Below are 13,803 nucleotides of genomic sequence, written 5' to 3'. Positions count from 1 at the left end.
ATTTTTATTTGGAATATGCTGAATGTCATTATCTGCTTCATTAGGTTTTTCTGCCAGAAAACTGATTTCACCTACTGATAGTAAATGGTGGTGGTAGCTGGTTAAGGAGATTAGCCTAATTTCTCATGTAAGAGAAAAGCATTAGATAGTGTCGTTTATTTATATTAAGATGTAATGTTCAAATTGAAGCAAAGCTATTCACTAGTAGTAATTCCCAATCAGTCAAAACCTCCCCTATGCTCATTCTCTGTTGCTTTCTTTCTTGGAATAGGGCTTTTCCTTATCTTTTAGAAGGAGACTTAAGAGGAAACACGATAAAAGTGAATGGTATTGAGAAGTAGGGATGTAAGAGACTAGTCAACTATCCTATAATCAGAAGCTTATTGAATAGTCGACTAGTGATACGACTAGTCGCTTCCCTCCACCCTTGCTGCCTCGGGGAGCAAGAGCCGGTGCTGGGGGGAGCCAGCATAAAATCTGGTTCCTCCCAGCACCATCTCTGCAGGAAACAGGGGAGGTAGAGGCACAGTGGAAACAACATGAGTGAGGACTGAAGCAGTCTCGGCTTGTGCTGCTTCTGCTGCAATTCTGCTTTTGAAATGTACAAGAGCCCCACCAGGGCTCTTGTACGTTTTAAAGGTTGATGCACCGCAGGGAGCACGAGGCCAGAGAGGTCCCCCGCTGGTCCCATGCTTCCTACAGGACTTCCTTTTGAAATGTACAAGAGCCCCAGAGGGGCTCTCATACATTTCAAAAGGAAGCCCCATGCTTCAGAAGCAGAGGTGACCTTATAGACTAATTGAATAGTCGATGGAAATCCCATCAACTATTCGATTAGGTAATTAATGTAAATTTAACATCCATATAGAGAAGGTGAATTGAATGCTTCTGCTTTTTTTTATCTCCTAGCATAAGGAAGAGCCATTCAGTGAAACTGAATGACAACTTCAACACTGATAAATCTTTTTACACAGTATGTAATTAGACTGTGAAACACTGCCCTGGGTTATTACTGAGACCAAGAACTTAATTTAAGCAATCTCATTATCTTTCTTGCCTGTCACTTTAACTATATCACCCAGGCTTTGGTACCTGCCACTGGCTTCCCCATGTTCATTGTGTTAAGTATACAGGTCTTATTTTCCTTCAAGTTGCTAAAAGCTCCAATGTGAACCTTAGACCATATCTCTCTCTTTATCTCCCACAACTCCACTACTGATGCCCCGTTTGTTTATTTTTACCATGCCTGCCCCTATGCTCTTCTGTATCCTATCTTGTATCCAGTGAACCCTAGTATATCAAAATGCCACCTTATTTCTATTCAGATCATTCAGCTCAACTTCTGTTTGGAAAAGTTGAGTTCATAAGAATAATTAAAAAAATACTTTGTAATTCCTTCCTTTTTTTCCTGTAGATATCTTTTCAACTGAAAAATCTTAGGGAGCATAGACTTTGTCTCCTGTATATATTTTTATCTTTGTATCTTGTTCCGTGCGGAGTACATTGTGGGAACTAAATACATGAGAGTAACTTTTATATAAATGACAAAGTAAATCTGTAGCAATCTTGCCGATTTTTATCATTAGCTAAATCTGGTTGTACTTATAGTATTGTTACTTCTAACTTCTGTTACTATGCAGTTCTTGTGCATGCTAACTGTAGATATATAAAATGCCCGTGGCTGGTCTGTGTCAGCTGGCTTGGGATGTGGGGTTATATAATTGTAATGTAGACATTTGTGCTGAGGCTGGAGCCAGAGTCAGCTGACACAAGCCAGCCATGAGTATCTTAACTGCAGCATAGAAAGACCCATGGGGTCCAACACCACTCCCATGGAAGTCTGTGGGAGACTCTCCATTGATTTCAGTGGGATTGAGATCAGATTTTAAGGACGTGGTCCTGACAAAACTTGCTTCTAGGAGTAGTGTTCTTCTGCAGTGTTTAGTCTTATAGCTACAGTCAGGACTGCTTCCTGAGGGCTCTGACAATACTCCCATGTGGGCTAACTAAGCTATTCCTCATGTTGTTGTTGTTGGTGATGCTGTGGCTGGCCAGATTGACACATGCACTCTCATGAGATGCACATGTTGAGATGCAAAGCATGGTTTTATCCATCCTTAAGAGATTCTTTATGGCCTAAAATAGCTTTCAAAGAACAGATGTATGAAGAAAGTTACATGCAGAAAATGGAGTAAAAATTACTGGTACAACATTATGAAAGGGCTAATTATTCACTTGAAATAATATGCACTTTGTAGGGGGAAAACGGTATAAATGGTGCATAGCATGTTATTGACCCAGCTCCTACATTATTAGTTTTGTGTGACCAATATAATAAAAAACAGCTGATATATATACAGATATAATATGAACATAAACTGTGAAAATGAAATAAAATGAATTTGAATTTAAAATGTGTTCTGGGTGTCTCTTCATGATAATGTATGCACTTTCATTCATAGGGAGGAATATAACCAAGAACAAATCACTCATAATTATACGTGTATCAGGATGATAGTGCAGATACTTTGATTAGAACAGCTGAAGGTTAGTGTGGACTGCTTTGCTGTAGAAAAAGCAAGAGCGATTGTTAGATCTAAGGATAATTGCAAGATCATTCTGTTCATGTCCTCTTTGCTGTTTAATCTCGGTGATAACAGATATGTCAGAATCCTTGACTTTGACTGCAACAGACTGGGCAGACCTGGTGTTGATTGCTACTGCCAACATGAAAGTGGTGCCGCGGTATTGCAGCTCCAGTTCTTAATCAATGAGGTAAGGCTATATGTACAATGTGCAGAATCTTCTCTCCTTAAACTTGGTTGACTGGTGCAATCAGTAAAATTTTGCAGAGTAACTTCCAGACAGTTTCTTGCTGACCCCTTTGTTTGCCTTGTGGACCTGATTCTGCTGTTCATACTTGCACTCAGAAGTATAATTTTCTGTATAAATAAATAGCGCTATGTGTAGTATAAAGTATTACTCAGATAAATATGGCTGGTAAAATCAGGGCCTTTATATAGGGATATTAAATACTGAACAGAGAGCAAACTGCATATATGCAACCTACATTTTTGGATCTGTCAGAAATGGCACTAATAGAAAAAAAATTCTGCTTGTCTGAAAAGTCATCTCAGAGTACTCTGAATAATCAGAACTGATCCTAATAAATTATACAGCAAGTGGTTTGAGATCCACCTCCTGAATGAAACTTAACTCTGGAAATTATTATTAATAATAACTATTAATTATGGGGTATTAAACCTTCCCCCCCCCCCCCAATTGAAGTAGGGCAGCTTCCTCTTTCTCCATATTGTGTAGGGCCCGGAAGGAAGAGGAAATACTGAGTACAGATGTTTATCTGCTGAAAGTTCTGATGCCACAGCAGACCCTGGCAGCTGGGAAGTGCAGCAACAGAGATAAGCTTCATCCCCTGCAGCCACAGATGGAGTATACTGGGTCACTCTGGGAGATGCACACTGTACATACGCAGTCCAGTCAGCATGGAGGAGCTGTAAGGGTTGACACTTGCTTAGTGCAGACAGAATCTCAGAAAATGTAGCTTCCAAACACTAACAAATCTCTGCTGAGCATGTGCAACCTATTTTTTGGTCATTATTTTGAAAGGCACTCAAATTGGCTATATTTGAGCATGAGGAAGCCAAAAGGCACATCCCTGACACATAGACCACATCCTGGCAAACTTCAGGCTCCTGTTCCAAAGCATGGAGCATTGTAGGTTCTCAAAAAACAAAACAAACAAATAAAACCCGCAACCATGTTAATATATGCAAAACAACTTTTTTCTTAATCTTGTTCTGAAAAATGACTGAATCATTTTAGCTGAAACTTTTCAGTAAAACTCAGCCTGAGGCAAACATCTGGCAAGGAATGTTTCATCATGAACAGTTAATGTTTGGTGAAGTTATATGCAATTTGAAATAGGGCTTTAAAATGGAAAGTCTCAGGCAGCCTTAATTATAAGTGTAACTGCCCTTAGCATACTCTTAGTTAGATACAAAATGCAGGACAATGTAGCACTTTAAAGACTAACAAGATGGTTTATTAGATGATGAGCTTTCGTGGGCCAGACCCACTTCCTCAGATCAAATAGTGGAAGAAAGTAGTCACAACCATATATACCAAAGGATACAATTAAAAAAAAAGAACAAATATGAAAAGGACAAATCACATTGCAGAACAGGAGGGGGATGCAGGGGCGGGGGGAGGAAGGAAGGTAAGTGTCTGTGAATTGATGATATTAGAGGTAGGGAGAGTGGGATGTTTGTGATACCATCTTGTTAGTCTTTAAAGTGCTACATTGTCCTGCATTTTGCTTCAACTACCCCAGACTAACACGGCTACATTTCTATCTTAGTTAGATAGTTTAACATAGGTATTTAACATGTAAATAAATAAAACATAACCTAAATAAATTATACATGGAGTTTAAAGGAAACATGCTCATAGTCAAACTGAATGAAACATTTCTATTTCTATGTTTTTTTCCACTTACTAGCAAGACTTTTGAAGTATATGTGTGAATAAACGTGTGCCATCATTTTGTCATATGAATCACACTTGCTTTCTTTCTGACCTTAACTTTTGTCATTCTGTGCTCCCCTGCATCATGTATTCCCCTGCTGCCTATTCATTCAATGTCTTCTTTACTAGCTCCTTTACTTCCTTATCTATAGGGTTTTCTGTAGCTTGGATCTCTGTCCTCTCTTATTTCTATTCTTTATACATGTTTATCTTTTCTGATGGATTTAACTAGTATATCAAATCTGATAGTTCTGGATTTACCTCTTTCCGTATGCACTCATATCTAAGAATAGATGCCAGAGGTAGAGCTACAGATGTTCAACCACCATCTCAAACCCCAGTCTTCTTACCTTGCTTCCCTTCTTACCTTGATTGAGAACTCCACTTTCCTTCCTGTTCCCCAGGCCCATAAGCTTTCCTTTCCCCCATACTTCCATAACCAGTCTTTAAGTCACATAACTTCTTCCTGTTTATTAAAAAGGTGGATTTTGGTTGCAATTGTCGACCACTGTCCCTGTGCTTATGGTGCCCATTTCCAGGGGTCTATTGGAGGGCCCCAGAGTCATGCGTGGCCGAGGAAAGCACCCACACCTTAACCCAAAGGTGGGCTGGATCCAGCCTGCCAAGCGGTTTGCTCTAGCCCGCCCTGCTGCCCTGGCCAATCAGGACCTATGGGCAGAGAGTGCAGGTCCTGATTGGCTCAGGGGTAGGGGTGTGGGAGAGAGGCATTGCACATGTCCCCCATCTCCAGGCCAGCAGGGCCTAGTGGCAGGGGTGTGCGCAAAGTCTCCTTCTCCCACCAGGGGCATGCAGCACCAGAGGGAACTGCCAGCTGTTCAAAACAGCTGGTTCCCCTAAGCGCGGTGTGCCCGTGGAGACTCTGCTCCCCCTTTCCCAGGAGCACGCTGTACCTAGCGGGAACCACCCCTTCTGCCTGAGGCCCTGCCCCTTCTGGGGGCGGAGCCTACTGGCAACCACTACTAGAATTGGTGAAGTGGCCCCTTTACAAAAATTATTGCCTATCCCTGCCCTAAGCCCACTCCTGGGCAGCAGTGCTGGGTGGCAGGGTGGCACGGTGGCTGGGGAAGCACCTTCCATCCCCAACTGTTCCCAGGCAGCCGAACCAGGCATGGCAGTGGAGGAAGGGTTCCCCCATGCTCCCAAGCCTGCTCCCAAGCATTAAGATGGGAAAAGCCTCTGTGACCCCAGACACTGCTCCTAGGTGGCAACGTTGGGTGAGCACAGAGGAGAAGCGGGGAGCCCCACAGCCTCTAACCCTAGCAGTAGCCATCTAGTCATGGGAAGCCCCCAGTGCTCTCCCAGCCTAGTCTCTTGCAGAAACCAGGGGGAAGCAAGGCAAGACCCAGGACTGGGACTCCTGCAGTGACACCAGAACTGGAGGAGTTCTTGCAATCTGTAGCAGCATAAGGGCTGGGGCAGCCTGGAGCCACAGTGGTGAGACAGAGCTTCTCTGGCTTTGGGGTCAGAATGTGGGGGCCCGAGTGGATCAGAGGTGGGGATTCGGGGAGGGGCCAGAAAGGGGTGGAGTAATGGGCAGGCTCACATGGAAGGGGACAGAATGAGGGCAGAACTACAGGTGGGAAGGGATGGATTGGGGCCCAAGAAACTTTAATATGTTTCTGGTGTCCCCACATGCCATTTCCTATCTTAATTACTTTGAATCTTCTCATCTCTAGTTCATGCTTCTCCACTGTGGCCAAACATTGATGAGCTTTTCATCTTTTCTATCAACTCTTGACCACATCACACCCTTCAAGTCCCTTTGTTACTGTCCTATCTTGTACTATATTGAATTGAAATGATGCAAGGGCCAGCATATCAGATTGAAAAGAACAATTAATGGGGACTGTGATATAAATCCAGGGTGCCTAAAGAGAACTCTACTTGTAACAGTCACATTTTCCGCCTGGCTTCTTAGACCTAGATTAAAGCACTTCCTTCCTGTTGGGCAGTGGCTGATTCTTGCATGCTATACCATAGCGATCATGCACTTGCTTTTTTCTTGGGCCTCTCCCCTTGCCATGAGCTCATTTCTTTGGGATTGCTGAGTCCATGTAGCAGCACATGCTCTATCCTGCAGTTGCTCCTCAGAAATCATCTGATTCTTCCAGTCAGATGAGATATAGCAGCTGGAATTGGGCTGAATTTCCTGCCCGCCCTCTAACTGAGGAAGGATTTCTCCTCCTAGGGAAATTCTGCATTACTGCACATGTGCAGAATTCATAGCCTCCTCAGATTTCTTTGCTTCCCTGCAGAAAAATGACTTCTGATGGGGGAAGTAAAAGGAAACCACAAGAGCAGTCATGAATCCCTTCCCAGCAGTGCAGGCAGGTCGGTTTGAGTGCCCAGAGCAACTGGTAAAGATGTAAAAACTCTGCTGGGGCGGAGGGTAAGGTCATGCATGTGTGTGTGTGACAGCATGGAGGGGTAGGGTTTGGGGGTTTTTTCTGAGGAGGTAGGTTTGGGGCAGACTCTGCCCCCTCAGGCAAAGCAGAATGTAGCAACCTGCCTGATTAGTAAATTCCTCCAGGAGTATAAAACTGGTGTAACAGTTATAAGGCTCCTTTACATTGACAAGAGTGGTGAAAAGGAGCCTTATTGCATGGCCTTATAAATGCTTATCTTGTTTTAGTGATTAGAGCTGGTTTAACTTTTGGACTGTAAAAAATTCCTATCACTTGTGGTCTATGAACTGTTTGCTACTGACCTTTCTAGAGATGGTCACTAGTCTACATAAATTGTGAGTTTGAATCTCCAGTTCTCACTTGCTCTTCAGTTGCCTATGATGTAATACTAAGCATATGGCTGCATATAATTATTGAATATTAATTACAAATAAAGGTTCATCAATGCTAGCTAGATTCCTGTTAGAGAGCATTTGGGGATTTCCTCCAGTGTTCCCCAAACCCATTCTCCATCCACTGTACTGTTGTTTAAGTAAGTTACCAAAATAATTGAAACCAGCATGATTACATTGCATTATTTTAAGAAGTAAAATATGAAGAATTTTGCATTTTCTGTTATTTTCTGTTAGTCAGACCAAGATCACAGAAAATGCAAAATCAAGAATGTGAAGAGCACATCAAAGAAAGAGGATAGGGATAAAAGTAGGAATACTGAACAGGGGAAGCTAGTTTTTCTTTCCTGTTGTGCTAAGCACATTCTCCTTGCTTCAAATGCCTCCTTCAAACCCATCTTTTCTAGATAATACATCCTCCCTTCTTATTCCTATTCTTCTGCACTCTTCCTGATTTATCAATCAGAAACACAGTTAATATCACATCTTTAATACTAGAATGAAATATTGACTTTCCACATCAGCTCAAATGTGAATATTTTAAATTAGTAAAAGATCAGCCAAAACAAAGTAATGGCTATCGCAGAGTAATTTTTTTTTTTTTTTTTTAGAAGGAAGGAAGTATTTCACGGATGTTTTACTCCTGTCTACTTACAAATCTTTGTCTTATTCTTCAATATTCTTCCCTTTCAATATGCAAATGAATAACATTCCACCATGATCTGTCTCTGATTGCTGTAGGGTGCCTTGGTCAGTGCAAGTGCAGATGACACACTTCATTTGTGGAACCTAAGACAGAAACGGCCGGCTATTCTTCATTCTCTGAAATTTAACAGAGAACGGTAAGCCAGTTTGACAATAAACAAAAACGTCATTTTAAAAACTGACTAGCTAGATTTTGTTGACCTATCAGTGGTGGAAGGATTTGGTTTTGCCTACGGGTTCCTTTTTTTGTGTGTGTAGGGGGAGGGGATTTTGCAGACTTAATGATGAAGTTGATGTCCTTGAAAGTTTTTGTTCATTTATAACTTTTAAAATATAGCTTACAAACAACATGATTCATCAGAGTGCTGTTTGTGGTGCAGTAATACCCCTCAAGTCTATAGAATCTATTTCTGCTTCCCATTAGGGTTGTAAAGGACTAGTTGACTATCTGATATCTGATAAGCAAATGCTTATCGGATAGTTAACAGGATAATCGACTAGTTGTTTCCCCTCCTCCCCGCTGCCTCTCTCAGATAGAGGCAGCAAGGGAGGGAGATGGGGGTACTTAAAAGTGACAGCGCCGCATGGAGTCTATGCGCTGCTGCTTTGAAATGCCGGGTGGAGCCCGGGATCAGCTTGGGACTCCCCAGCTGACCCCAGGCTCCACGTGGAGTGCCAGCTTTGAAATGTACAAGAGTCCCCAGAGGGGGCTCTTGTGCATTTCAAAGATAAAGCACTGCATGGAGCCTGGGGTCAGCCTGGGGTCCCACTGACCCCAGGCTCCATGCGGTGGTTCCTCTTTGAAATGCACAGGACCCCCCGCTGGGGACTCCAGTGCATTTCAAAGGGGAAGCACAAGGTGGAGCCTGGAGTCAGTGGGACTTCCAGCTGGCCCTAGGCTCCCACTGGAGCTCTTGTACATTTCAAAGGCAGAATGCAGAAGTGCTTATCGAGTAGTTGATGGAAATTCTATCGACTACTTGACTAGCAAATTAATCGCTACTTAACATCCCTACTTCCCACTAAAGATGAGCTTCTGTGACCATCTAATTGTGCAAATTTGCACAACTAACAGGTCATTTTAAGGACAGGAAAGACTGCTACAATCTTCTATTGTGACATACTACACAACACAGGCCATAAGTCCTTCACACAATAATTCCTGTATTTAAAGAATTTTCATTCAGCATTTTCCTCTACTGTGTAACGATGTAGAATCCAATTTTCAACATGTACTATTATTTTACAATAAATACTGGTACATTAATATAATAATGTTGGTGTGTAATATAATTATGATATGTAAATCTAAGATGATTCAGAGATTTGCTTTCATGATTAGTTTTGCTTTGTGAATGGCTAATTAGAAGTTTCAAGACAAAATAGCTTAAATCAGTGGTAAAGTTTTTCAAATTTAGCTACCTATCTATTAGCCACTTTTAAATATGTCTGTATTTTCAGAGATGGTGAATGTGTAACTCATAGTGACATCATTTAGAGCTGCAGGTAGAGGAAGGATTATAGCAGAGCTTAAATTTTGACTGTTCTAAATTGTCTAAAATTTTATGGTTACTGGGATTGCCTTGATATTGGTGTGCCTCATGCAGAGGTAGCTGTTGAATCAAGTGATTCCTAAAATACCCCATGAGAGGGGAGGGAGCAGTAAGAGTGGGGGTGGGCAGCTTTTCTTGAAGTTGACTTATTCTGGCAATTCCTTTTTTGTGCACAGAGCTCAAACCCTGGCTCTTAACATTGCACTAGGATCTCCAGTGCTTGAAGGCTACCCCAGTAGAATGTGGGGTACCCAGCAGCTCTTTAGAAAGGAATCAAACAAATAACATTATTTGAAAAAGATTTTGCTTCTCCCATTTGTCAGGTACCAAGCAGTTTTGAAGTTCATATGTCAAACAGATTATTCCCAGAATGCATGAACAGAGTTAAAAAAATTTTAAAGGCTGAATTCTGTTACTAGCTGGATATCCCAAGGGACTAAGCAGTAGTCCTTTATACCTAACCTTTTGTGTCAGTTTAAGTTGCACTTTGTGCGGAAATCTTGAAAAGATCAGAATTACAGTGATAAGAACTGTCTGTCAGGCGGTGGTTTGATTTTTTTTTTTTTGAGAGCAAGTACTTTGATTACCTTTCCCCTGTTCCCCCTCCCCTCCAAAAGAAACATAAATGTTTACTGGCAAGAAAGGGACATTTTAGGATGCTGGAGTGGAGGGAATAAGAATAAGAAGGATTTGGGGTTGCATTGAAGAGAGGGGGGACTATGAGGGGAGGGTAAATGAGGATGAATGGTAGCAGAGGTGAGAGGAATTAGGTCACTCAGGTGATCTAGAAGGACACTGGGAAGGAGACTGGGGAGAGTGCTGGCAGGGGTGTTTTGCCCCATGTTTTCTCCTTCTGTCTGTCTGCCAATATTTGGGGACCCTTTGCCCTTCTAGGGCAATCTGGGCCTCTCTCCCTGCCCCATCTTCATGTGGGCTGCAATCTGGGATTCCTTGCCCTTGAATGGTGGTTGAGCCCAATTCACTTGGTATCCTGTAAGTGTGAAGTGGTTAAGTTTCACAAGTGTGATATTCTGTCAGGAGAGTACACAAAGTTTTTGAGGGTAGACTAGAAACGGGTAGCTCCCTTCCTGCACAATGAAAAAGTAGACTGCAGGAATGTGAACATATTGGCTACGTCTACAATAGCCCCTTTTCCAAAAGGGGCATGTTAATTTCACAGGTCGTAATAGGGAAATCCGTGGGGGATTTAAATATCCCCCGCGGCATTTAAATAAAAATGTCCGCTGCTTTTTTCCAGCTTTTAGAAAAGCCGGAAAAGAGCGTCTACACAGGCCCCGATCCTCCGGAAAAGGGCTTTTTTCCGGAGGATCGGGGCCAGTGTAGACGCTCTTTTCCGGCTTTTCTAAAAGCTGGAAAAAAGCAGCGGACATTTTTATTTAAATGCCGCGGGGGATATTTAAATCCCCCACGGATTTCCCTATTACGACCTGTGAAATTAACATGCCCCTTTCAGAAAAGGGGCCAGTGTAGACGAGCCCATTGGGTTATCTCTGAGAGGACAGAGTTTAGGTTACATGGGCATATAACTTAACTTTCAATTTCCGGTTTTCTGATATTTGAGTTTTTCCAAACAGTGTTTTAGGGCAGCTTTAACTCTGTGTCAACAAAGATTATTGCCATTTATTACCTTTTTCGTTTGTGTGAGAAGGTTGTAGAACTCTGAAGACATCCAGAGAGACTTACTGTTGAGTGCTTGGGAGGAGCAAGCGGTTGTAGTACATGAAAGTTCCAGTCATATAGGGCAGTGGTTCTTCATCAGTGATTCAGAGCCCCCTGGGGGTCTGTGAGCAGGTTTCAGAGGATCTGCAAGGCATGACCAACATTAGACTTGCTAGAGTCCAGGACAGAAACCCAAAGCCTTGCCACACGAGACTGCGGTCCAGGCACTGAGCCCCACCACTCAGGATTGAAGCCAAATCCTGAGCAACTTAATTTTGTTTTGTTCCCTTTGGTGTGGGGGTCTTGGGCAGTTGTTCTGCTTGCCGCCCCTTAATGCTAGCCCTGGCTTTTATATACAGAAAATCAGTTGTCAGGATACAGCTGGGCTATGGAGTTTTTATAGCATGTTGGGAGAGAAGGGCTCAGAAGGAAAAAGGCTGAGAACCCCTGATATAGAGAAAGGAAAAAAGAAAGATCCTGTAGGTCAACTTTAGGTTGCTAGGTAAGAAAAAAAATTTAAAAACCCAACAAATAATCCTGGAGAACCTTAGAGACTAACACAAAATGTAAATTGTATCCTGATCTTTCGTGGGCACAACCCACTTCCTCAGATGAATGGAGTTTAAGGAGTCAAAGTTCCAAATAAACAGCAGAGAAAGAGAGGGGAGGGGGAAGGGAGGGAAAGGAAAGGAGGAAAAAAATGGGAAAAGAATAGCTGATAGGGTTCTAAGTGCTCATAAGTACTTGAGGTTTGGCCTGTTACGTCATTAGGGTGTGAAATGTTGTGGGTAATCCAGTTAAGGTCTTAGTTTAAACCTCTATTGTAAGTACCAAACTCGTAAATGAAATTGTTCTGCAGCTTCCCTGTCAAGCAGGTTTTTGATATTGGCTTGTAATACAGAAACTTTTGAGATCCATTTGAGTGCCCGGGCAAGTGAAAATGTTCTCCAACAGGATTTCTGTTACCTTTTCAGTACAGAGTGGACTGAGTTGGCACCGGAGTTGATTGCAGGGGTGGGCTCCTGGATGATTATGATGGGCCTGTGTTATGTGATTGTTGGAAAGAATTTGTTTGAGTTTAGGGGGTCTGTAGGTGAGAATTGGTCTGTCTCCCAAGGCCTGTGTGAGAGAGGGGTCATTTTCCAAGATAGGTTGCAGATGGTTGATAATACATAGGAAGGGTTTAAGTTGGGGACTGTAGGTGATAACAAGTAGAATTATGTTGTTTTCTTTGTAGGGCCAGTCTTGAAGAAGCATAGGCCTGGGTATTCGTCTGGCTCTGTCATCTGTTTTTTTTACTTCTCTGGGTGGGTATTTTAGTTTTAAGAATGCTTGATCTAGATCCTGTGGGTGTTTGTCTCTGTGGGATTAGAGCCAATCCAGTAGTATTTTAGGGCCTGGATATAAACAGTTGGGAAACGTGTCTTGGGAGGAAGAGTCGTGTAGGTAAGTGTAACGGTTGGTAGGTTTCTGGTATGGGTGGTGGAAACGTGGCAATAATGTAATTGTACTGTAGTGTCAAGGACGTGGATCTCTGTCAGCTGATGGTCAGGGCAGTGTGTGTGTGTATGTTATACCCGAGTCTTCAACTGCTGGGACACAAGGTCCCATCGCAGCAGGAAGCCTAGGGAGGCTGACGGGTGCCCCGAGAAGTTTAATGTCCGTGTCTTTGACCGCTAGGACCAGGTCCCTTCACGGTGGGCAGCCAACAGGCTGACAGACGCCCCAGAGTTTACAGGGAGAGCTTATTACACTTCAGACTTTGACTGCTAGGATACATGATCCCTTCACAGCGGGCAGCCTAGGGAAGGCTGAGAGATGCCCCTACGGATCTGTCCTCTGGAAGCGACATGATCCAAATGCCCAGCTCTGTCTGTATCTGTCCCTTATGACTGGCTGGAGTTCTTTTAAATTGTGCTTGGTTCTATTACAGCAACTGAAGCAATCAGGTTAAAGCTTAAACAGTTACAGGTTTATTAAAGAAGCTTATAAATCCTATGGTTACAATGGCTATTACTCTATTTCTTAACTGCTAGCAAATATAGATCTTAAAAATGGTTACAAAGAAAATTAAAGATAGAAAATAGAAATAATGGTACCAGTGACAGCTTAATCTTTAAAGAGCTCTAAGTCTATGTGTACATTTAAGACAAAGGACACATACAGGTACAATTTTTACCCCCTTCTGTGCCTCTCGACTCCAGCGTGTCAGGCCAGGGCCGGTCCCTCAATTCCTAGGAAAGACGAATACGAGATGGGCGTCCCCGTGGAACCTTGGGAGGCCAATCACCTAACCCGACCACCAGATAGATGGTAGATTGACGCTCAGAGTAAGTGTGCTGCTGGACCCATCTTTATACCCATAGGGGCCCATATCCTCTTTCTTATCTAAGATGCCAAATTGTGTTGGTCTGTCTTTGTGACACCAGTTCTTACAAGGAAGTTTCAAGTTAATTTACACTTGCAAGAGAGATAACTAAATTGTGAGTACTGGACATTCTT

At 42.7% G+C, this 13,803-nt stretch overlaps 1 protein-coding gene across 6 annotated transcripts in view; it reads left to right on the top strand.

Annotated features, from left to right (window-relative positions):
* The window catches only part of STXBP5L (syntaxin binding protein 5L), a 456,584-nt gene that overhangs the window by 197,163 nt on the left and 245,618 nt on the right, over positions 1-13,803 (top strand). For 4 of the 6 annotated variants that reach the window (XM_075905178.1, XM_075905171.1, XM_075905165.1 and 1 more), the window contains exons 4-5: positions 2,694-2,775; positions 8,105-8,205. The exons of 1 other annotated variant lie outside the window; for it this stretch is intronic. In XM_075905178.1, the coding sequence (XP_075761293.1) occupies positions 2,694-2,775; positions 8,105-8,205 (183 nt within the window). Of the gene's footprint in view, positions 1-2,660; positions 2,776-8,104; positions 8,206-13,803 lie in introns of all 6 variants that reach the window. One more of the 6 variants, XM_075905187.1, reaches the window with a different exon arrangement.

The sequence above is a fragment of the Pelodiscus sinensis genome, chromosome 1 (genome assembly GCF_049634645.1).
Source record: "Pelodiscus sinensis isolate JC-2024 chromosome 1, ASM4963464v1, whole genome shotgun sequence".
NCBI classification, from domain to species: Eukaryota; Metazoa; Chordata; order Testudines; family Trionychidae; genus Pelodiscus; species Pelodiscus sinensis.
Note: the sequence above shows the minus strand (reverse complement) of the source record. Positions and strands in the feature narration are given on the sequence as shown.